Raw genomic sequence first — 25,781 nt, forward strand, 5'->3', positions numbered from 1 at the left:
GTATGCCGAGTATAAATTAAAATAATAATAATAATTAAAAGAAAAGAATAAAATCTGTCTTAGTGGCACGGCCTGAGGAGGGAGGGAGGGAGGAGGGCAGAGGGAGGGTATGGTTCCTAAACAGTTCTGGCCCCGCTTACCTCTCCGAACGCATTTCCACCTATGAACCGACTAGAACATTAAGATCGTCTGGGGAGGCCCTGCTCTCGATCCTGCCTGCGTCACAGGTGCGCTTGGCGGGGACGAGAGACAGGGCCTTCTCAGTGGTGGCCCCTCGGCTATGGAATGCCTTGCCAGCAGACATCAGACAGGCACCTTCGTTGCTGACGTTTCGGAGAATGGTCAAGACCTGGCTTTACAAACAAGCGTTTGGCTAGGCAATGCAACTAATTAAGGAAGATGGTAATTGAAACATAGGAACGGCACAATGACTATGAGAATGGATCTGACTTCAACGGAGGCGTTATATATGTTGTTTGTTGATTTGTCTTGTCTGATGTTAATTGTTGTGGAGCGACGTCGTCGACCCTGTTGTTGTATTGTTGTGTTTTAATTGCACTGTAAACCGCTTTGAGTCGCCTGTCAAGGGCTGAAAAATGCGGTATAAAAGTGAAGCAAATAAAATAAATAAATAAATAATAAATATGGGGAGGAGGAGTGCAAGCTGTATTGCAATGGAGACCGGTTCGGGGTGATGGCCCGCTGGGCTTTCCCTGTGACCCCTGCCACTATCACTGTTCTACTTTCAAGACCTTCCTCTGCCCCCGCCACTCACCTCCTCCGAAGGCCACTGGGCTAACCTAGGCCCAAGGAAGCACCTCCGAACGACAACTCCCAGCAGCCCTGGGTGGCAGCGTGCCTTGGATATGTTCGTTGAGGCATTCTGGGAGCCATAGTTCCCTAACTCCTACTGCTCCCAGAATGCCTCAGCGAGCACATCCAAGGAACACCGCCGCCTGGGGCTGCTGGGAGTCATCATCCGGAGGGGCAAGGAAGCACCTCCGGATGACGACTCCCAGCAGCCCTGGACGGAGTCCCAGCAGTTGTTTGCAGAGGCTGTCTATTGGGAGTGCTTTGATTGTGCCTTTCTGCATGGCAGGAGGTTGGACTGGATGGCCCTTGGGGGTCTCTTCCAGCTCTAGGATTCTAGGATTATATATTAGGAGTAGGAAATAAATACACCATGTCATTCAGTGCAAGAGAGGCAAAACCAAAAAAGCTGCCATCCCTCTTTAAATTAGGAAGAGATAGGCTGCCTCTCGCCATAAGGAGAGCAAAGAAGAAGGACTGGATGAGCTGAGTTAGCTGGGAAAGAGACCGAGAGAGCATAGAATTCTGGGAAATGTAGTTTGGGAAAGCAAGGAGCCTTATGGTAGACAATTCAAAAGGCCCTGCTCTAAACTACATTTCACAGGATTCTGCTCAGCATCAGAAAGCCCCAATGAGATTAGGAGAGAGCTATTTTCCCTCCGTAGCAACAGTCAGCCAGCCACGCAGTTTACAATTCTGCAAACAGGAGGACTGACTGATACTTCAATATTAGTAAAGTAAATCTGTGCTGGGAAGAAATCCCTAAAAGGAAGTTCTTTTGGTTAAAGCCCTATGAGGAGTGATATTGACAAGCTGGAATTATATTGACAAGTTGGAATGTGTCCAAAGGAGGGCAACTAAAATGATCAAGGGTCTGGAGAACAAGTCCTATGAGGAGCGGCTTAAGGAGCTGGGCATGTTTAGTCCGAAGAAAAGAAGGCTGAGAGGAGACATGATAGCCATGTATAAATATGTGAGGGGAAGTCATAGGGAGGAGGGAGGAAGCTTGTTTTCTACTGCCCTGGAGATGAGGACGCAGAACAATGGCTTCAAACTACAGGAAAGGAGATTCCATCTGAACTTTAGGAAGAACTTCCTCACTGTGAAAGATGTTCAGCAATGGAACTCTCTGCCCTGGAGTGTGGTGGAGGCTCCTTCTTTGGAGGCTTTTAAACAGTGGTTGGATGGCCATCTGTACTTTGAATGTGATTGTCCTGCTTCTTGGCAGGGGGTTGGACTGGATGGCCCACGAGGTCTCTTCCAACTCTATGATTCTATGATTCTAAAAACATTCAATGAGACAGCTGTTGTGGCTTTAAAAAAATGTTTTTTGTCAAAACTCAAAATCAATAGATGTATGAATATTTCTGAAACTTGGGCGAAATGAACCCCTGATATCTTGTTTCATTTTATAGAAAATTCAGTGAGATTGCTCTTGTAGGTTTTTGAAAAAAATGTTGTTTGTAAACACTTTGAAAATTTCCTGCAAAATGTCCTCAGAAGCACTTTAACTACCCGATGGGTTGCTCTCCCTACATTTCCTTTAAAACCCTCCTGCTTGGATACATCCTACCTCTGTTCACACCCAGCGTTTATTTTAAAATTTTAAACTATTACATAGATTTTTAATTTTTTTAATTTTTGTGTGGTATTGCCTATATGTGAGTTATATTAATTGTATTGCTTTATTTGCTTATTCTTTTGTTGTTTTACTGATGTGTTGTTTGGACTTGGCCTCATGTAAGCCGCACCGAGTCCCCTTGGGGAGATGGTGTTGGGGTATAAATAAAGTTTTATTATTTATTATTATTTATTATTATAAAATTCCCCAAAAATCCATGCATGAGTGAAATGTTCCGAAACTTGATGGGCTAACAGTGGTAAATATGGAGCTGTCTTCATAGACCTGTCAGCGGCTTATGATACCATAAACCACCGCCTCCTTCTGAGAAAAATGTATAATATCACAAAGGATTACCACCTCACCCACCTCATAGGAAACCTGCTACAAAACAGGAGCTTCTTTGTTGAGTTCCAGGGCCAGAGAAGTAGATGGTGGAAACAGAAGAACGGCCTGCCTCAGGGGAGCGTGCTTGCTCCATCCATGTTCAACATCTACACAAATGAACAGCCACTGCCAGAAGGGACAGAGAGTTTCATCTATGCAGATGATCGTGCCATTACCGCTCAAGCAGGGAGCTTTGAGATGGTAGAACAGAAGCTCTCCGAAGCTCTAGGTGCTCTTATCACCTACTACAGGGAAAACCAGCTGATCCCTAATCCATCTAAAACACAGACATGTGCCTTTCACCTTAATAACAGACAAGCATCCCAAGCTCTGAGGATTACCTGGGAAGGAATCCCACTGGAGCATTGCAGCACACCCAAATATCTAGGAGTTATCCTGGACTGTGCTCTGACCCAGAAGAAGCACTGCCTGCATATCAAGCAAAAAGTGGGTGATAGGAACAATATCATAAAGCTGACTGGCACAACCTGGGGATCACAACCAGACACAGTGAAGACATCTACCCTTGCGCTATGCTACTCTGCTGCTGAGTATGCATGCCCATTGTGGAACACATCTCACCTCGCTAAAACAGTAGATGTGGCTCTTAATGAGACATGCAGCATTATCACGGGGTGTCTGCGCCCTACACCACTGGAGAAATTACACTGTTTAGCCAGTATTGCACCACCTGACATCTGCCGGGGAGTAGCAGCCAATAGTGAAAGGACCAAGGCAGTGACATCTCCAGCTCATCCCTTGTTTGGGTATCAGCCAGCACATCAACGACTTAAATCAAGAAATAGTTTTCTAAGATCTACAGAGACACTCGCTGGAACACCCCAGCAAGCGAGAGTCCAAAAGTGGCAGGCTCAAACCCAGAACCTCAACCAATGGCTGATACCAATAGAGACTCCCCCCTGGGCACACAGAAGACTGGGCGACTTGGAAGGCGCTGAACAGACTGCGCTCTGGCACCACAAGATGCAGAGCCAACCTCAAGAAATGGGGCTACAAAGTGGAATCCACGACATGCGAGTGTGGAGAAGAGCAAACTACAGACCACCTGCTGCAATGCACCCTGAGCCATGCCACATGCACCATGGAGGACCTTCTTGCAGCAACACCAGAGGCACTCCAAGTGGACAGATACTGATCAAAGGACATTTAATCAACTACCAAGCTTGCAAATTTTGTGTTTTGTATGTTTTGTTCTGTTAGAAATGTAATAAAAGTGTCTGGTTGCCCCTGACATGGTAAATAAATATCGTAGCAAGTTTCATGTCAATAGCTCTAACAATGAGGGACAAAGCACCTACTGAAATTTCCCCATCGGCACAACTACGTAACAAAAAGGTAACAAAAAAGTAGTTAATTCAGTATAGTTACAATACGGACCCCAGTCCAATTTTAGAAACACTTTCAAAACGCTTTTCCCCACCTCCTAATTTTGTAATGAGTATTGAAGCATTTTTTTTCATTGATCACAGAGGCCGAATAAATAAAAGGACACACCACCTACTACTCCTTTTTACCCCCTCCCTGTTTGTACAAAGACTACAATCATTATATCAAATATTTTCACTGCTTGTCTAGTGACCTGTTGCGTCCTCAAAGGTGATCACAGCACAGTCAGGGAACTCTGGTGTGAATTCAATGTTGACGATCTCTCCTCCTCCATTGCGTGTTCTCAGAAAATGGATCATCAGCTTGTCAACAATCCGTTCTGGTGGCAAACTGGCAGGATACCCCCGGACGCAGACACTACAGCAGGCGGACATGCTGTCAAATCTGGAAGGGAAATGTATGTGTGAACTGAAAGTCTGGCAAGCTTTTGGTTTATCCACATCTTTGGTTCGCTGTTCCACATGACACTACTACAGAAAGAAATTCTATCCCTATTGCATTTGTGAATATTTTGCATAGTAGATCTTACCGTCATACACCTGAAATTTCAAGCTAACCGCCTCTTATGGCTGCAAGACAGACCTTGGAAATGTTGAAAATTCAATCAATAGATACCAATGAGGGGAAAGTTGGAAACTGAATATGTTAAGTTAAGCATTAATGCATATGTCAGTGTAATTATATATCAAATATTATGTTCTATTATGTGTAATGTATATTTATTATTTATTTATTTATTATTTGCTTTATTTTTATACCGCATTTTTCAGCCTAATTCGGCGACTCAATGCGGTTTACAATGCAATTTATTACAATAACAATTAGTTAAAAACACAGTATACACAACGGACAATACAAACGACACAACAACACAACATAGTCATCAACGCCTCAGTAAAAATCAGATTCCGTTCTCGTAATCCTTCTACCATTCCTTGTTCATTTATACCGTCTTCATGAGTTCAATTGCCATGTTGACCAAACGCCTGTTCATAGAGCCACGTCTTGACCTTCCTCAGGAACTCCAGCAACGAAGGGGCCTGCCTGATGTCTACGGGTAGGGCATTCCATAGCCGAGGGGCCACCACCGAGAAGGCCCTGTCCCTCGTCCCCGCCAGCCGCGCCTGCGACGCAGGCGGGACCGAGAGCAGGGCCTCCCTGGATGATCTTAACGTCCTCGTCGGTTCATAGGTGGAGATGCGTTCGGAGAGGTAAGCAGGGCCGAAACCGTTTAGGGCTTTATAGGCTAAAGCCAGCACCTTGAATTGTGCCCGGTAGCGGATTGGCAGCCAGTGGAGCTGGCTCAGCAGAGGAGTGGTATGCTCCCTGAGTGCCGCTCCCGTTAGTAACCTGGCCGCTGAGCGCTGGACCATCTGCAGCTTCCGGGCAGTCTTCAAGGGCAACCCCACGTAGAGCGCGTTGCAGTAATCAATCCGGGATGTAACCAGAGCGTGGACTACCATGGCCAAGTCAGACTTATTTCAGTTTTATATGGATGTCTAGTGCAGTGTTTCTCAACCTTCCTAATGCGGCGACCCCTTGATACAGGTCCTCATGTTGTGGTGACCTACAATCATAAAATTATTTTTGTTGCTACTTCATAACTATAATTTTGCTACTTTTATGAATCATCGTGTAAATATCTGACCTGCAGGATGTATTTTCATTCACTGGGCCAAATTGGGCACAAATACCCCATATGCCTACATTTACACACTGGTTGGGTTGGGGATGGGGATTTTGTAATTTGAGAGTTGTAGTTGCTGGGATTTATAGTTCACCTACAATCATTCTGAACTCCATCAAAGATGGAATTGAACCAAACCCATTTTAGTCTCTACATAAATAAAAGTCAATGTATGCTTGTCCTTGACTTAAGAGTTTAACTTGTTCTATGGCTGTGCTCTTAACTCAAAACACTCTTATCTCAAAGCAAATCTCCCTATCAAAATGCTATTAATCCGTTCTGGTTCCCTGAATTTTTGGTTATGTGTTTTATGTTACCCCAATTTTTTGTTACATGTTTTTAATAAGAAACTGTACTTTATAAATAAAAAATCTATATAAATAAAAATGTAATGTTTGTTTGTGGGATTAACATAACTCAAAAACCACTGGACAAATTGCCACCAAAATTGGCCACAAGATACCTACTAACCCAAGGGGCGACCATCACTCAAAAAGATTTTTGTCATTGGGAGTTGTAGTTGCTGGGATTTATAGTTCACCTACAATCAAGGAGCATTCTGAACTCCAAAGATGGAATTGAACCAAACTTGGCACACAGAACTTCCATGACCAACAGAAAATGCTGGGAGGGTTTGGTGGGAATTGATCTTGAGTTTTGGAGTTGTAGTTCACCTACATCCAGAGAGCACTGTGGACTCAAACAATGATAGATCTGAACCAAACTTGGCACAAATACTCAATAAGCCCAAATGTGAACACTGGTGGTGTTTGGGGAAAATAGACCTTGACATTTGGGAGTTGTAGTTGCTGGGATTTATAGTTTGCTTACAATCAAAGAACATTCTGAACCCTACCAATGACAGAATTGGGCCAAACTTCCCACACAGAACCCCCATGACCAGCAGAAATACTGTGTTTTCTAATGGTCTTTAGTGACCCCTCTGGCACCCCCTCACAACCCCCTCAGGCATCCCGACCCCCAGGTTGAAAAACGCTGGTCTAGTGTGATTTTTTTTTGTAAAAATTAGAGGATTAATTTAATATTGTATGGATGTTTGTTCATTATCAACTGATTTTTAGTCTCTACATAAATAAAAAGTCAATGTATGTTTGTCTGACAGTTTGTACCACAAGGGCAGTTGCTAGGTGAAGTGGGTCTCTGCGGTATCACTGGAAAAGAAAGGTGACTTTTTTATGAGAGGAAGGGAGGGAGGAAGGAAAGAACGAGAAAAAAGGGGGGAAAAGAAAGGAGGGAAGGGAGAAGAAAGACAAGAGAGGGAGAGTAAGGGAACAAGTATGAGGGGAAGAAAAGAAAGAAGGAAAGAAAAAAGGGAAGAAAGGATGAAGGGGAGAGAGAGAGAAAAGGAAAGGGGAAGAAAAAAGAAAAGAAATGAGGAAAGAAAGGAAAAAGAAGCGAAAGAGGTATGAGGGAAAGCAAGAAGGAAAGACAGAAAAGAGAGAGGGGGAAGGAAAGAAAAAGTCACAAGGAGAGCCTACCAATCAGGAAAGAAAGAAGGGGGGCAGGGAAAGAAAAGAAAGGAGGGAGGGAGAAGAAAAATAAGGGAGGGAAAGGGAACAGGTATAAAGGGAAGAAAAGAAAGTAAGAGGAAAAAAGGGAAGAAAGGATGAAGGGGGGAAGAGAGAGAGAGAGAAAGAAGGAAAGGGAAAGAAAAGTAAAGAAGAGAAAGGAAAGAAAGGAAATAGAAGGGGGAAATGTATGAGGGAAAGCAAGAAGGAAAGAAAGTAAAGAGAGAGGGGGAAGGAAAGAAAAAGTCACAAAGAGATCCTACCAATCAGGAAGAAAAGAATTGGAGGGGGGGAGAGAGAGAAGGAGGGAAGGGAGAAGAAAAATAAGGGAGGGAGGGAAAGGGAACAGGTATGAGGGGAAGAAAAGAAAGTAAGAGGAAAAAAGGGAAGAAAGGATGACGGGGGAGGGAAGAGAGAGAAAGAAGGAAAGGGAAAGAAAAGAAAGAAAGGAAAAAGAAGGGGAAATGTATGAGGGAAAGCAAGAAGGAAAGAAAGTAAAGAGAGAGGGGGAAGGAAAGGAAGTCACAAAGAGAGCCTACCCATCAGATTATTGCCATTGAGACAGTGAGATAGGGGTTCTCAGAGCTGGAGAAGGGAGAAAGTAGGCAAAGAGCAGTCCTAACAGCACCTGGGTAACACCGAGTATATACACTAGTCTATATAAATAAAAATGTAATGTTCATTTGTGGGATTAACATAACTCAAAAACCACTGGACAAATTGACACCAAATTTGGACACAAGACACCTATCAGGCCAATGAGTGACTGTCATTCATAAAAACACTGAAAAACACAGTGGAAGAGACTTAAAAAGCAAAAAAAAAATACATTATAATTTTCTCTTCTCTCCTATTTTCTTCTTTATAAAGTTTCTTTTCCCCCTCTTTTTTCTTCTTTTCTTGATTTTATATTTGTCACAGAAAATTCAATAAAGATATTTTTAAAAATTACATTTAACGAATGTGCAAAACCACACATATACACATACACACACAGGGCCACAGCAACATGTGGCAGGGGATGGCTAGTATGTACATAAAATCACAACAAAAATGACAGGGATGGTGGGTGAAAACATTTTTACAACTTCCAGCTATCTTGATATGTTTGGTTTTGAATGTGATATGCATCTACTTGTAGAAAAACGTCACAAATATTTTTAAGGCACTTTGAGCATGAGACAAGGGACAAAAAATGAGATTCTTCCTCTTGGGAAAACAGTAGGGAATTTGTCGAAGGCTTTCATGGCCGGAATCCCTGGGTTGTTGTAGGTTTTTTCGGGCTGTATGGCCATGGTCTAGAGGCATTCTCTCCTGACATTTCGCCTGCATCTATGGCAAGCATCCTCAGAGGTAGTGAGGATGCTTGCCATAGATGCAGGCGAAATGTCAGGAGAGAATGCCTCTAGACCAGTGTTTCTCAACCTGGGGGTCGGGACCCCTGGGGGGGTCGTGAGAGGGTGTCTGAGGGGTCGCCAAAGACCATCAGAAAACACAGTATTTTCTATTGGTCATCTGGGTTACATATGGAAAGTTAGGTCCAATTCTATTGTTGGTGGGGTTCAGAATGCTCTTTGATTGTAGGTGAACTATAAATCCCAGCAACTACAACACCCAAATGTCAAGGTCTATTTTCCCCAAACTCCACCAGAGTCCATATTTGGACATATTGAGTGTTCGTGCCAAGTTTGGTCCAGATCAATCATTGTTTGAATCCACAGTGCTCTCTCGATTTAGGTGAACTACAACTCCCAAACTCAAGGTCAATGCCCACCAAGCCATTCTAACATTTTCTGTTGGTTATGGGAGTTCTGTGTGGCCAGGTCTGATTCAATTCCATTGTTGGTGGAGTTCAGAATGCTCTTTGATTGTAGGCAAACTATAAATCCCAGCAACTACAACTCCCAAATGACAAAATCATTTTTTTTTGAGTGAAGGACATACATTGGGTTGTTAGGTGTCTTGTGTCTAAAATTGGTGTCAATTTTAGAAGTGTGGGTCTTTGCTTTTTGATTTGGGGGGGGGGGGGTTGCACTGCAAATAATATATGTGCAGAGTGCATAGGAATTCATTCATGTTTTTTTTTTTCAAATTATAATCCGGCCCCCCAACAGTTTGCGGGACTGTGACCCAGCCCTCTGTTCAAAAAGTTTGGGGATCCCTGGTCTAGAGGTATTCTCTCCTGACATTTTGCCTGCATCTATGGCAAGCATCCTCAGAGGTAGTGAGGATGCTTGCCATAGATGCAGGCGAAATGTCAGGAGAGAATGCCTCTAGTCCATCGCCATACATCCCGAAAAAACCTGCAACAACCCAGTAGGGAATTTAATGAAGTGAAGTTTCGGGATCATTTTTGGGGTGAGGCAAAGTTACTTTGTGATGATGGACTCCGAACATCCATTGAAAAAATTGGGACAACACATCTATCTATCTATCATCTATCTATCTATCTATCTATCTATCTATTTATCTATATATCGTTGTTTAATTGGTTTTGCTGCTACTTTAACTCAATAATTTAATTTTTTTTCTTAAATTACAGATTTACATTATTTGTATTAATAAATCCATCGGTCAAGTGACTTTTGTCTTTCCGTGCACACTCCCGCTCTGATGCAAATGTCATAGGTCCTGAAAGATTCACGGCTGGGAAATAAATATATTCAAACCCTTGCTGTGGGAGAGATTATATTTCTCGTCTTTTTTTCCTTTCAAAATGAAATTTCCAGGTTTGATTCAGGAGGTCACAAAGGAGGAATCCACCCTCCCTTCTTACCAACCACCCCGCTGCCCCTACGTCTCCTCTGCCCAGGTCTTGACAGCATCAGCCCAGTCTCATTAGTTTCAGAGGCGACAAACAAACGAACTCCGGGAGCCTCTCGCCAGCCAGCCCCGTCTACTGGGCCGTCTCCCACATGAATAATGCAGGAACCAAAGGTCCTGCCCTGCTTAACGCGGGTGAGGAGCCGTGCGGTCGACCCCCTCAAAAGCCTTCTCGCCCCCGAACAGGTGCAAGGACTGAGTCTCCCCTCTTGAATTATTCACTAGACAGCAAATTAACATGCAGAGAGGAATGTTGTGCATGTGATAAATATTCATGATGCCTTGGGGCTTTAAAAAAAACACACTCATTAAGCCTAAGTGAAATTCGGTGGAAAGGAGAAAGACATGAGTGTAAATATGGAGACACATGCAGGTCTGAGACAGAAGGATCAGAGTCAATAGAAGGGATATGCATCAATAGGAGCATAGTGTCTAGATCTAGGGAAGTCATGCTACCCCTCTATTCCGCTTTGGTTAGACCACACCTGGAATATTGTGTTCAATTCTGGGCACCACAATTCAAGAGAGATAAGCTGGAATGTGTCCAAAGGAGGGCGACTAAAATGATCAAGGGTCTGGAGAACAAGCCCTATGAGGAGCGGCTTAAGGAGCTGGGCATGTTTAGCCTGAAGAAGAGAAGGCTGAGAGGAGATATGATAGCCATGTATAAATACGTGAGGGTAAGCCACAGGGAGGAGGGAGCAAGCTTGTTTTCTGCTTCCCTGGAGACTAGGACGCGAAACAATGGCTTCAAACTACAAGAGAGGAGATTCCATCTGAACATGAGGAAGAACTTCCTGACTGTGAGAGCCGTTCAGCAGTGGAACTCTCTGGCCCGGAGTGTGGTGGAGGCTCCTTCTTTGGAAGCTTTTAAACAGAGGCTGGATGGCCATCTGTCAGGGGTGATTTGAATGCAATATTGCTACTTCTTGGCAGGGGGTTGGACTGGATGGCCCATGAGGTCTCTTCCAACTCTTTGATTCTTTGATTCTATGATTCTATGATTGATTACTGAATTGCACTGATACCTTGACTTAAGAGTTTACCTTGTTCCGTGGCTGCGCTCTTAACTCAAAACACTCTTATCTCAAAGCGAATCTCCCTATCAAAATGCTATTATTTATTTATTTAATTGCTATATTTGTATACCACCTTTCTCAGCCAATTGGCGACTCATGGCGGTTTCCAACAAATCAGTATACATAAAACGTAATAGAAAAATAACATTGAGCAGTATAAGACATCATAAAAACAATAAAAGCAAGCGCGCCTGGTGGGGACGAGGGACAGGGCCTTCTCGGTGGTGGCCCCGTGACTCTGGAACTCTCTCCCTCTGGAGGTCAGAACCGCCCCATCCATCTTAACATTTAGGAAACGGGTGAAGACGTGGCTGTGGAGTCAGGCCTTCGACGAATGAGATAACATCATAGGACCCTGGATGGAAGTTGATGTAGACCCATCTTAATAGGACGGCTGACCACTGTAGTGTTTACATATAGTGTTTTTAAAGTTGTTTTTGTAATCTGTGATATATGATATTTTAATGAGTGTTTGTTTTTATGGCTGGAACCGGGCTGAGTCCCTCAATGAGGTTGAGAAGCTCGGTATAGAAAACTGTGAAATAAATAAATAATAAATAAATAAATAAAAGCGACATCATCAGCGTCTCATTATTCTCAAGCATTGTCCAATTCCATTGTCAGGTCATTCGATTTCCCGTATTAGCTACTCTGTATTTGTAAACGCTTGCTCGAATAGCCACGTTTTAACTTGCCTCCGAAACGTCAAGAGGGAGGGAGCAGATCTGATTTCCCTAGGGAGGGCATTCCATAGCCGAGGGGCCACTACTGAGAAGGCCCTGTCTCTCGTCCCCGCCAAAAGTTGCGGGACCGAAAGCAGGGCCTCCCCAGATGATCTTAAAGTCCTCAGTGGTTCATAAGGGGAGATACGTTTGGACAGGTAAGTTGGGCCAGAATCCGTTCTGGTTCCCTGAATACCCCACCCCAATTTTTGTGTTTTTACTAAAAAACTGTACTTTATAAATAACAAATCTATATAAATAAAAAGGTAATGTTCGTTTGTGGGATTAACATAACTCAAAAACCACCAGATGAATTGACACCAAATTTGGACACAATACACATATCAGGCCAACGAGTGACCACCACTCATAAAAACACAAAAAGACACAGCAGAAGGGATTTTAAAACCCAAAAACCAAAAATTACATCACAACACATGCACAAAACCACATATATATGCAAACACATATATACACATATATATGCACACACACAAAACACATACACAGAAAGGGGGAAGGGGAGAAGGAAGGAAAAAAAGAAGGGTAGAGAAGGAAGGAAGGAGAGAAGGAGGGAGAAGAAGAGAAAGGAGAGAAGGAAGGAAAGAAAGGTAGAGAAGAAAGGAAGGAGAGAAGGAGGGAGAGGAAGAGGGAAAGAAGGTGGGAAGGAGAGAAGGAAAGAAAGAAAGGTAGAGAAGGAAGGAGAGAAGAAAATAAAAAGTGAAAGAGGGAAGGAAGGAGAGAAAGAATGAAAGAGAGAAAGAGAGAGGGAGGGAGGGAGGGAGGGAGGGAGGGAGGGAGGGAAGGAAGGAAGGAAGGAAGGAAGGAAGGAAGGAAGGAAGGAAAGAAGGAAGGAGACAAGGAAGGATGGAACCAAGGAGCAAAGGAAGTGAGAAAAGAAAAAAGTAGAGAAGGAAGAAAAGGGAAGGGAAAGAAAAAGAGGGAAGGAAGGAAAGAGAGATAGAAAGGAGAGGCGGATACAGCTAGTCTATATCCACATGGCGGATACAGCTAGTCTATATAAATAAAAATGTAATGTTCGTTTGTGGGATTAACATAACTCAAAAACCACTAGACGAATTGCCACCAAATTTGGACACAAGATACCTACTAACCCAAGGAGCGACCATCACTCAAAAAAATTGATTTTGTCATTGTAGTTGCTGGGATGTATAGTTCACCTACAATCAAAGACCATTCTGAACTCCACTAATGATGGAATTGAACGAAACGTGGCACACAGGACTCCCATGACCAACAGAAAACACAAGAAGGGTTTGGTGGGAATTGACGTTGAGTTTGGGAGTTGTAGTTCACCTACATCCGGAGAGCACTGTGGACTCAAACAATGATGGATCTGGACCAAACTTGGCAGGAATATTCCATATGCCCAAATATGAACACGGAAGGAGTTTGGGGGAAATAGACCTTGACAATTGGGAGTTGTAGTTGCTGGGATTTGTAGTTCACCTACAATCTTGCACTAGCTCTTAACCTAAAATGCTGCTCTTATGTCAAAGTGAATTCTGAGCCAAGTGATGGCTTTTAACTCAAAACTCTCTTAAGTTGCTATGCTCTTAAGTAGAGGTTCAACTGTATATATATCGGCAGGCGGCAAAGTTACTGTTTTTCTGGAAGGATGGGATTGTCGGGCCTTCATCTTTTGGTGATGTCTCCAAAACCTTTTCCTGGGTTATGTGGATTTTGGCACTATCTTGGAAACAAAGCTTCTGGGACATCTCTATAGCTTGGGGTCACAATGCTTTCATTCATCATGAGCGCTCTGGCTTTACATAATTTGACTGTTGAATTTCTCACTACAGTGTTGGATGATAGCCAATGACATAACAAGGTCCTTTTTAAATAGCAAGTGCAATAGAGGAGAAAGGCACAATGAAGATCACAAGCAGACCATGAACTGCTAACATCAAAAATTGGCGTGAAGTCAACAAAGTACATTAAATCAGTCCTCATGCCAAGGTAAAACTTGAAGAACCTCCCTGTAGAACAGTGTTTCTCAACCTGTGGGTCGGGACCCCTGTGGGGGTCACGAGGGGGTGTCAGGAGGGTCGCCAAAGACCATCAGAAAACATAGTATTTTCTGTTGGTCATGGGGGTTCTGTGTGGAAAGTTTGGTTCAATTCTATCATTGGTGGGGTTCAGAATGCTATTTCATTGTGTGTGAACTATAAATCCCAACAACTACAACTCCCAAATGGCAAGGTCTATTTTCTCCAAACTCTACCAGTGTTCATATTTGGGCATATTGAGTATTTGTGCCAAGTTTGATCCAGATCCATCATTGCTTGAGTCCGCAGTCTGGATATAGGTGAACTACAACTCCAAAAACTCAAGGTCAATGTCCACCAGACCTTCCCAATATTTTCTCTTGGTCATGGGAATTCTGTATGCCATGTTTGATTCAATTCCATCATTGATGGAGTTCAGAAGGCTCATGAGCCCTTCCACACAGCCATATAATCCAGAATATCAAGGCAGATAAACCACAATATCAGCTTTGAACTGGATTATCTGAGTCCACACTGCCAGATAATCCAATTCAATATGGTTTTTAGATAGTTGTGTGGATGGGACCTAAGAGACTAGATCTGATGCCAGATTATCTTCTTTGAACTGAATTATAACAGTCTACACTGCCATATAATCCAGTTCAAAGCAGATAATCCAGATTTTATATGGCAATGTAGGAAGGCCTCAGAGACTGGATCCCAAATTATCTGGTCTGAACTGTAATATATGAGTCTACACTGCCAGATAATCTGGGGTAAGAAAGAAGATAATCTGGGATATAGGACTGGGTAGATCCAGCCAGAGTGGTAATGAGAAAGTGTTGGTTTCTAATATATGTAATTTCTTTATGATTGTGGGTAAACAGTATTTGATTAAGTTTTCTTGAACATTAGGAAGAACTTCCTGACTGTGAGAGCCGTTCAGCAGTGGAACTCTCTGCCGCGGAGTGTGGTGGAGGCTCCTTCTTTGGAAGTTTTTAAGCAGAGGTTGGATGGCCATTTGTCAGGGGTGATTTGAATGCAATATTCCTGCTTCTTGGCAGGGGGTTGGACTGGATGGCCCATGAGGTCTCTTCCAACTCTTTGATTCTATGATTCTATGATTCTTGCCCTGGTGAAGGGAGTTGGACTGGATGGCCTTAAGTATTTTCTATTGGTCATGGGGGTTCTGTGTGGAAAGTTTGCCCCAATTGTATCATTGGTGGGGTACAGAATTCTCTTTGATTGTAGGTAAACTATAAATCCCAGGAACTAAACTCCCAAATGTCAAGGTCTATTTCCTGCAAACTCCTTCTGTGTTCATATTTGGGTATATGGGATATTCATGCCAAGTTTGGTCCCGATCCATCATTGTTTGAGTTCACAGTGCGGTCTGGATGTAGGTGAACTACAACTCCCAACAACCCCTTCTAGTGTTTTTGGTCATGGGAATTCTGTGTGCCACGTTTGGTTCAATTCCCTCATTGGTGGAGTTCAGAATGCTCTTAGATTGTAGGTGAACTATATATCCCAGCAACTATAACTCCCAATTGTTAAGGTATATTTCCCCCAAACTCCATCTGTGTTCATATTTGGGCATATGGAGTATTCGTGCCAAGTTTGGTCCAGATCCATAATTGTTTGAGTCCACAGTGCTCTCTGGATGTAGGTGAATTACAACTCCCAAACTCAAGGTTAATGCCCAACAACCCCTTCTGGTTTTTTCTGTTGGTCATGGGAATTCTGTGTGCCATGTTTGGTTCATTTCCATCATTGGTGGAGTTCAGAATGCTCTTGGATTGTAGGTGAACTATAAATCCCAGCAACTACAACTCCCAATTGTTAAGGTCTATTCCCCCCTAACTCCATTTGTGTTCATATTTGGGCATATGGTATATTTGTGTCAACTTTGGTCCAGATCCATCATTGTTTGAGTCCACAGTGCTCTCTGGATGTAGGTGAACTACAACTCCCAAACTCAAGCTCAATGCCCAACAACCCCTTCTAGTGTTTTCTGTTGGTCATGGGAATTCTGTGTGCCGAGTTTGGTTCAGTTCAATCATTGGTGGAGTTTGGAATGCTCTTGGATTGTAGATGAACTATATATCCCAGTAAGTACAATGCCCAAATGTCAAGGTCTATTTCCCCCAAACTCCATCTGTGTTCATACTTGGGCATATGGAGTATTCCTGTCAACTTTGGTCCAGATCCATCATTGTTTGAGTCCACAGTGTTCTCTGGATGTAGGTGAACTACAACTCCCAAACTCAAGCTCAATGCCCAACAACTCCTTCTAGTGTTTTCTGTTGGTTATGGGAGTCCTGCATGCCACGTTTGGTTCAATTCCATCATTGGTTGATTGTAGGTGAACTATAAATCCCAACAACTACAACTCCCAAATGACAAAATCACTTTTGTTGGAGTGATGATCACTCCTTGGGTTGTTAGGTGTCTTGTGTCCAAATTTGGTGTCACTTCGTCCAGTGGTTTTTGAGTTATGTTAATCCCACAAACGAACATTACATTAAGATAAGATGTGGAAGGGTTCATTTTCCAAGTGTTTCCCTGCCATTACCCAGCTTTAATCCCTTTCCCAACCACTCAACTTATTTCCCAAGTTTGGAAATGCCTTCGAAACGACCCCCTGAAAAAGCATTGGGGGGATGAGACCAGCCCCCAGCCCCCTTTAAGAGGAAAAGGAAACCCCTTTGTTTACCAGAAGCGATGCAACTCGGGACCCCTCCCCCCCTTTCCTGGCGCAGAAGAGGAACTGGAGGAACCAGGCTTCCTTTCCTTCTCACAGGGAAGATTGATGGGGGGGGGGGGGAGGATTGCAGGGGGCTTGGATCAGAAAGAAAGGGGGGATCGGCTTTGGGGGTGAGAGACAGGAGGAAGGGAGGAAGAGACAAAGTCGTACCTGCGAGGAGGTTGGTCCCAGCAACGGAAAGTTAGCAGAGAAACGAAAGCGAAACAAACTCTCCCCAGCCTCCGCCCTCCTTGCAAAAGGAAAGGGCAAGCCTACCCAAACTGCAGCCTAACAGATTTTGTTTGTGGTGTCAGAACAACCAGTCAAATTATATTACATTTCTAACAGAACAAAGCAAGCAAACAAATTGCAAAATGTGTGAGTTTGGTAGTTGATTAAATGTCCTGGCCACTTGGAGTGCTTCTGGTGTTGCTGCAAGAAGGTCCTCCATTGTGCATGTGGCAGGGCTCAGGTTGCATTGCAGCAGGTGGTCTGTAGATTGCTCTTCTCCACACTCGCATGTCGAGGATTCCACTATGTGGCCCCATTTCTGAAGGTTGGCTCTGCATCTCGTGGTGCCAGAGCGCAGTCTGTTCAGCGCCTTCCAAGTCGCCCAGTCCTCTGTGTGCCCAGGGGGGAGTCACTCATTGGGTATCAGCCATTGGTTGAGGTTCTGGGTTTGAGCCTGCCACTTTTGGACTCTCGCTTGCTGAGGTGTTCCAGCGAGTGTCTCTGTAGATCAGCATTTCTCAACCTGGGGGTTGGGACCCCTGTGGGGGTCGTGAGGGGATGTCAGAGGGGTCACCAATAGACCTTCAAAACACAATATTTTCTGTTGGTCATGGGGATTCTGTGTGGGAAGTTTGGCCCGATTCTATCATTGGTGGGATTCAGAATGCTCTTTGATTGTAGGTGAACTATAAATCCCAGCAACTATAACTCTCAAATATCAAGTTCTACTTTCCCCAAACTCCACCAGTGTTCACATTTGGGCATATTGAGTATTTGTGCCCAAGTTTGGTCCAGACCAATCATTGTTTGAGTCCAGAGTGCTCTCTGGATGGAGGTGAACTACAACTCCAAAACTCAAGGTCACTGCCCACCAAACCCTTCCAGTATTTGGTCGTGGGAGTTTTGTGTGCCAAGATTGGTTCAATTCCATCGTTGGTGGAGTTCAAAATTCTCTTTGATTGTAGCTGAACTATAAATCCCAACAACTACAACTCCCAAATGACGAAATCTGTGCCAAATTTGATCCAGTGAATGAAAATACATCCTGCATATCAGATGTTTACATTATAATTCATAACAGTAGCAAAATTAGAGCTATGAAGTAGCAATGACAATAATTTTCTGTTTGGGGGTCACCACAACATGAGGAACTGTATTAAGGGGTCATGGCATCAGGAAGGTTGAGAAACACTGCTGTAGATCTTAGAAAAAATATTTCTAGATTTAAGTCGTTGATGTGCTGGCTGATACCCAAACAGGGGATGGGCTGGAGATGTCTCTGCCTTGGTCCTTTCACTATTGGCTGCTACTTCCCAGCGGATGTCAGGTGGTGCAATACCGGCAAAGCAGTGTAATTTCTCTAGTGGTGTAGGGCGCAGACACCCCGTGATAATGCGGCATGTCTCATTAAGAGCCACATCCACTGTTTTAGTGTGGTGAGATGTGTTCCACACTGGGCATGCATACTCAGCAACAGAGTAGCACAGGGCAAGGGTAGATGTCTTCACTGTACCTGGTTGTGATCCCCAGGTTGTGCCAGTCAGCTTTCATATGAAATTGTTTCTAGCGCCCACTTTTGGCTTGATGTTCAGGCAGTGCTTCTTGTAGGTCAGAGCACGGTCCAGAGTGACTCCCAGGTATTTGGGTGCGCTGCAATGCTCCAGTGGGATTTCTTCCCAGGTGATCTTCAGAGCTCGGGATGCTTCTCTGTTCTTGAGATGAAAGGCACATGTCTGTGTTTTGGATGGGTTGGGGATCAGCTGGTTTTCCTTGTAATAGGCAGTAAGAGCACCTAGAGCTTCGGAAAGCTTCTGTTCTACCATCTCAAAGCTCCCTGCTTGAGCAGTAATGGCACGATCATCAGCATAGATGAAACTCTCTGTCCCTTCTGGCAGTGGCTGGTCATTTGTGTAGATGTTGAACATGGATGGAGCAAGCACGCTTCCCTGAGGCAGGCCGTTCTTCTGTTTCCGCCATCTGCTTCTCTGGCCCTGGAACTCAACAAAAAAACTCCTGTTTTGTAGCAGGTTTCCTATGAGGCGGGTGAGGTGGTAGTCCTTTGTGATATTACACATTTTTCTCAGGAGGAGGCGGTGGTTCACAGTATCATAGGCTGCTGTCAGGTCTATGAAGACAGCTCCTGTGATCTGCTGCCTTTCAAAGCCATCTTCTATGTGCCGAGTCAGGTTCAGCACTTGTGATGGGCAGCTTTTGCCTTTTCTGAAGCCAGCTTGCTGTGGGATCAGACATGGGTCTAGTTTTTCCATAATTCTATGCAAAATAAGTCTCTCCAGAACTTTGTAGAGGTGGCACAACAGGGCGATTGGTCTGTAGCTTTTTGGGTCATTGCGGTCTTTGCCTGGCTTCAAGATGGCGATGACTCTTGCTTTCCTCCAGATTTTGGGGATCTGGCAGGATGCAGTGCAGTTGTTCATCAGCTCCAGCAGCCAGCACCTTGCTTTTGGGCCAAAGTTCTTGATTTGTTCCATCCATAGATCATCCAGGCCAGCCGTTTTGCCATTTTTACTTTTATTGAGCCATGTCCAATTCAGTAGATGTAAAGGGTTCATGAAGGTTGTTGTTCTCAATCTCTGGTTGTCTGGCTATTGGTTTCTTTCCTACTTTGGTGGCAAAGTTGAGTTTCCCGTTCTTCAAGAGTTGGTGTGCTATCTGATCTGCCTTTATGTTGGCATGGGTATTAGTTTGTGAGGGATCATTGCTCAACCATCTCAGCAGCCTCCACGCCTTCTGGCTGCTCCTGCCCATGTCGACCTCTGTGATCAGCTTGATCCACTGAACCAACTACCTTCAGGGCATCACTCCTGAAACAGCTGCCTTGTTGGAAAACTACTACAGGCTCCACAACAAAGACCCATTTAGTGAGCAGACCCTTCAGGCAGCGCAAAGCATTGTGTCCTCCATCTCTGAAGCCAAGAAAGAACAGCCTACCAGATGATAATAACACTATGGAACAAAAGTTGAGGGGGGAAAAACCAATCTGTTCCTGATTTGAAAATGTAATTTCCTGTTTGTGTGGTACTGATTTGCAAGGCTGGGGTGAAAGCTGCTGGAAGAAACATTAACAACCTTAGATATGCAGATGACACCACTTTGGTGCTAAAGCTTTAATTGAGACACCTTTTCTCCATGAATTTCCTCTTTCAGAGGCAAATTTCCCTTCCAAGGAGCAAATTTCTCTCACTTCCTGTCATCTCACCCCCATTCTTAACTCGGAGTCGTTTGTAAGTCGGCTGTTTGTAACCCGGGGACTGCCTGCACAGTGTGGCCTTAGTATGATTTTTATTTTGATGTAGTATGTTTTGGGTATAGCCGATAACTGCCTGAAAAAAAGTTTGGATGGTGGAGATAATTTTATGACAATTGCATTTTTAAATGTTTCCTGAACGTCACAATTTGAACAGATGTTGCACTGTGTTGGGCACTCAAGTACTGAAACTGTGGGAATATTCAAATATTTTAGGAATATTCAAAACATTATTTTGAATATTCCTAAAATTTTATTTAAAGACTGGGTTATGCCAGGGTTATTTGAAAAGGGCATTGCTTGTTTTTGCAAGTTATGAATGGATCCTTTAGAAATTTGGTGCCAATCCATGGTTGATGGGGTTTGTAGAAGTCTCTGGATGTGGATGAAGGAATTGCAAATCCTATCATCCATAAAGTGGGTCATGGGAGGGTTTCTGTGTGCCAAGTTTGGTCCCATCCATACCTGATGGTGTTAGCAGTAGTCTCTAGGTGTGGGTGATGGTACTGCAGATCCCATGGTCCATGGTCTATCCTCCCCCTAACTGTACCACAATGTAAAGTGGGTCATAGGGAGTATGTGTCCCATGTTTGGTCTAGGTCCGTCATTCGTGGGGGATCACTGTGGTCTGTGGAAGGCAGAGCCCCGTTCAGAAAAATACATTGTTGCCCACATCTATATAAATAAAAATGTAATGTTTGTTTGTGATATTAACAAAACTCAAAAACCACTGGGGAATTGACACCAAATTTGGACACGATACACCTAACAACCCAATTTATGTTCTTTACTAAAAAAAATAATTTTGTCATTTGGGAGTTGTAGTTGCTGGGATTTATAATTCACCTACAATCAAAGAGCATTCTGAACCCCACCAACTATGGAATTGAACCAAACTTGGCACACAGAACTCCCATGACCAACTGAAAATACTGGACGGGTTTGGTGGGCAGTGTCCTTTGGTTTTGGAGCTGTAGTTCACCTACATCCAGAGAGCATTGTGGACTTAAACAATGATGGATCTGGACCAAACTCTACACAAATACCCAATATGCCCAAATGTGAACACTGGTGGATTTTGGGGAAAATGGAATCTTGACATTTGGGAGTTATAGTTGCTGGGATTTGTAATTCACCTACAATCACAGAGCATTCTGAACCCCATCAACGATAGAATTGGGCCAAACCTCCCACACAGAACCCCCATGTGGGCCACAGCAACGCGTGGCAGGGGACAGCTAATACAAACATAAATACACACAAACACTGAGTTTTCTTACTACAGATAGATATGTCACTTACGAGTGTATGAAACTTATCCATGGCTTATATCTGACTTGTAAAAGGGGTCTATGGAACAAAAAAGGGGACTATGGAACAAAAAAAAGGTCAAGAATTCCCACTTTAGAAAATATTAACATTTGTACAATTTGGATTTCAGGGTTCTCCAAGTCAGGCTTGGGTAGTTGTTATGTGTCTTAAAGTCAATAGGACAGTTTTCCCTCTAGGAATAGGAGGGCATTTTCATTGCTTTGGAGACTTTCTGGGCAATTATAGGTCTAGAAGAGGCATTTTAATAGCAAGTGAGCAGAATGCATTTCTTGTTTACTTCCTACTTCAATGAAAAAGCCTCTCTGGGCCTAAAATTGCCCTAGTGAATTCAAAATGTGACAGATTTGCCCTATAGTCTGAGATGTCTGGATCATTTCTGCAAACATTATTTTTGATCCCTTAAGGGCCGATGATGGGAAAATGCCGATACTTACTAGAGTACATTTTAGAGGAGAGAAACCCATTTCAATCCCTATTGTATTTTTGGAGGCCACAAAAATGGCACTGGGGACTCTATGTGGCATTTTGGCTCTCACTTATGGGATAATTTGGACTAGGTTGTGGCGCAGCTGGTTGGGAGTCAGCTGCATTAAAAATCACTACTGACCGAAAGGTCATGACTTCTAAGTCAGCCCGGGTCAGAGTAAGCTCTTCACCATTTGTCTAGCTTGCTGTCAACCTCTGCAGCTCGAAAGACAATTTCATCTGTCAAGTAGGAAATTTAGGGGAGGCTAATTTAACAAATTTACAATGACGCCATAAAAATCTCCAGCAGCGTGCAAAAGAATGAGGAAGTACTCCATCGGTGTCACAAGTAGATGGTGAAGCGACAGCTCCCCCAGTGTCTGGAATTCAAGCATACCCTCATGAAGCTGGAAAGTTAAATAGCCTTTGTGTGTCTATCTATATATGTTGTGTGTCTATGGCATTGAATGTTTGCCATGTATATGTGCATTGTCATCTGTCCTGAGTTCCCTGCAGTGTGAGAAGGATGGAATATAAATACTGTAAATAATAAATAAATAATATTTCCTCAAATTAAGTGCCACAGTTGTAGATGCAACTTTTGTGACACTGGCAAGTCACAGCAGAAATTGGTATGGATTTCCATGCATGCTCATACACACACTCATTCCCTTGGAGGTAATGGACTCATACACAATGAATAACATATCGGCAAATAGCATGGCTTTAATCCTTCTTGGCCTTCTCAACTTTCTGTGCAAAAAGCAAACAATGCGCAATCAGAATCATGCAAATGCTAAGCAACAGAGTAGGGAAAAAACATACACTTCAAACTAATATGAGATCACTCAGATTTCAAGAGAAGGGGAGTTATGCCACAATGCTTCTTTATCACTTGAGGTAGAAGAAACAGAGATCCTTCAAAACCCTTCCCTTGGCTTCTTCACACGCTCTGAGATAGGGTCAAAATTCAACCATTTCCATTTTTTTGTCCACTTTGATATTTGCACAGGTTTTGCTACCATATATTTGTCATCACTACCAGCTATCAAAACGTCAGCCTCCCATTTCCCAGAATTGCAGTGTCCACAATTTTCTCAATGCTTCTTCTCCCATAGATTTTAGCAAACACTTGTGATTTCCCAACCAGTCTTATTTATTTATTGGTTTGGCTGGGTTGAGAAATCAGATCCACTTAAGTCTTTGCCTCCTCAAAGACGGCTGCCGCAGAGACTCCTGTTGGGACGTAAACAACAGTTTCCACCTCTCCTCCGCCTTTGCTGGGCTTCTGGAAGTGAATCTCCAGGGCTTCACGCATCAACTCCTCGCCCAAGATGTCTGGAATTCCTGACAGCAGGACGGTCTGGGCACAGACAGAAGGGCGGAACTGGGATGTGGAGGAAAAGAAGAGGTGGCTGGTGAGTGCATACCCAAACTAGACCTCACTTGGCCCTCGGCAGCATGCAAACCCTAGGAGCAACTGCTCAGATAGTTTAAAAAATCAATTTTCTGCCAGCTGCCACATGCTTTGCTTTCTTGAAGAGGTGGGGTCTAAAGCAGAGACACCTTTTCTGACCGCAAGGGGCTACCAATGAAAAGCATGCACAATAAGAGAGAGGGGGCCAGGAGAACAGTTCCATCTTGCCTCCTGCATATGTCATCAGCTGGGGACCCCTCCCCCCACCACCAACTGCCCCTCTGGGCCAGAGTGAAGAGAGAGGGGACCAGGATGACAGTTCCATCTTGTCTCCTGCACATGTCATCAGCTGGGGACCCCTTCCCCCAGCACCAACCGCTGCTCTGGGCCAGAGTGAAGAGAGAGGGGGCCAGGATGACAGTTCCATCTTGTCTCCTGCATATGTCATCAGTCGGGGAACCCCGGCACTAACTGCCCCTCTGGGCCAGTTAAGTGAGAGGGGGCCAGGAGGACAGTTCCATCTTTTCTCCTGCATATGTCATCAGTTGGGGACCCCTCCCCCCAGCTCCAACTGCCGCTCTGGGCCAGAGTGAAGAGAGAGGGGGCCAGGATGACAGTTTCATCTTGTCTCCTGCATATGACATCAGTCGGGGACCCCTCCCCTGAGCACCAACTGCCACTCTGGGCCAGAGTGGAGAGGGGACCAGGGGACAGTTCCATCTTGTCTCCTGCATATGTCATCAGTCGGGGAACCCCGGCACTAACTGCCCCTCTGGGCCAGTTAAGTGAGAGGGGGCCAGGAGGACAGTTCCATCTTTTCTCCTGCATATGTCATCAGTTGGGGACCCCTCCCTCCAGCACCAACTGCCGCTCTGGGCCAGAGTGGAGAGGGGAGGGGGGACCAGGAGGACCGTTCCATCTTATCTCCTGAATATGTCATCAGTTGGGGACCCCTCCCCCCAGCACCAGCTGCTGCTCTGGGCCAGAGTGGAGAGAGAGGGGGAGCCAGGAGGACAATTCCATCTTATCTCCTGCATATGTCATCAGCCGGGGACCCTTCCCCTGAACACCAACTGCCATTCTGGGCCAGAGTGAAGAGAGAGGGGACCAGGGGACAGTTCCATCTTGTCTCCTGAATATGTCATCAGCTGGGGACCCCTCCCCCCAGCACCAACTGCCGCTCTGGGCCAGAGTGGAGAGAGAGGGGGCCAGGGGATAGTTCCATCTTGTCTCCTGTATATGTTATTAGTCGGGGACCCCTCCCCACAGCATCAACTGCTGCTCTGGACCAGAGTGAAGAGAGAGGGGGCCAGGATGACAGTTTCATCGTGTCTCCTGCATATGACATCAGTCGGGGACCCCTCCCCCCAGCACCAACTGCCGCTCTGGGCCAGAGTGAAGAGAGAGGGGGGCAGGGGACAGTTCCATTTTGTCTCCTGTGCTATGCTAATAATATAATATAATGTAATGTAATGTAATGTATATACATATAATAATCATAATAGTATTATAATGGAATACAATATAATACTAATAATGTGATATTAAAGTTATATATTATTACATGTAATATTACTAATATTACAATATAATGGTATAGTACAATATAGTAATATATAATACTGATATTGTACTATGCTAATAATACTAATACTAATATATTATAATTACATATTATTACATGTGATATTACTAATAATATTACAATATAATGGTATAGTACAATATAGTAGTATATTATACTGATATTGTACTATGCTAATAACACTAATATAATATTATAATTATATATTTATTATTACATGTAATATTACTAATAATATTACAATATAATGGCATAGTACAATATAGTAATATATAATACTGATATTGTACTATGCTAATAATATAATATATTGTATGTTTATATATCTTGTAAGCCGCTCTGGGTCCCCTTTGGGGTGAGATGGGCAGCATATAAATGTTGTAAATAAATAAATAAAACGTCATCCTCATTTTACGCAAGTATGGAAATGGGCATCATTTACATCTCCCTTACACGAAGAGAGTAAAATCCTCATGCTTTGAAGGCTCTCTCTCTATAGACCGTCTTATTATTATTATTATTTTGGTCGTGTCAGGAGCGACCTGAGAACTGCAAGTCGCTTCTGGTATGAGAGAATTGGCTGTCTGCAAGGACGTTGCCCAGGGGACGCACGGATGGTTTGATATTTTTATCATCCTTGTGGGAGGCTTCTCTCATGTCCCCGCA

General features: G+C 43.9%; 2 protein-coding genes across 3 annotated transcripts in view; both read right to left on the minus strand.

The window, feature by feature from the left end:
• The window catches only part of LOC132779630 (uncharacterized), a 37,154-nt gene extending 20,068 nt beyond the window's left edge, over positions 1–17,086 (minus strand). Inside the window, exons 1-2 of the mRNA XM_067470101.1 lie at positions 16,992–17,086; positions 4,419–4,609 (exon numbers count right to left, since the gene is read on the minus strand). Of these exons, the coding sequence (XP_067326202.1) occupies positions 4,419–4,599 (181 nt within the window). The 5' untranslated portion in view covers positions 4,600–4,609; positions 16,992–17,086. The remainder of the gene's footprint in view (positions 1–4,418; positions 4,610–16,991) is intronic.
• A 5,730-nt stretch (positions 17,087–22,816) lies between these two features.
• IFI35 (interferon induced protein 35) overlaps positions 22,817–25,781 on the minus strand; it is a 29,940-nt gene continuing 26,975 nt past the window's right edge. For both annotated transcript variants that reach the window (XM_067470102.1, XM_067470103.1), the window contains exon 10: positions 22,817–23,500. In XM_067470102.1, coding sequence (XP_067326203.1) covers positions 23,309–23,500 — 192 coding nt within the window. In that variant the 3' untranslated portion in view covers positions 22,817–23,308. The remainder of the gene's footprint in view (positions 23,501–25,781) is intronic.

Source organism: Anolis sagrei, chromosome 6 (genome assembly GCF_037176765.1).
Source record: "Anolis sagrei isolate rAnoSag1 chromosome 6, rAnoSag1.mat, whole genome shotgun sequence".
NCBI lineage: Eukaryota > Metazoa > Chordata > Lepidosauria > Squamata > Dactyloidae > Anolis > Anolis sagrei.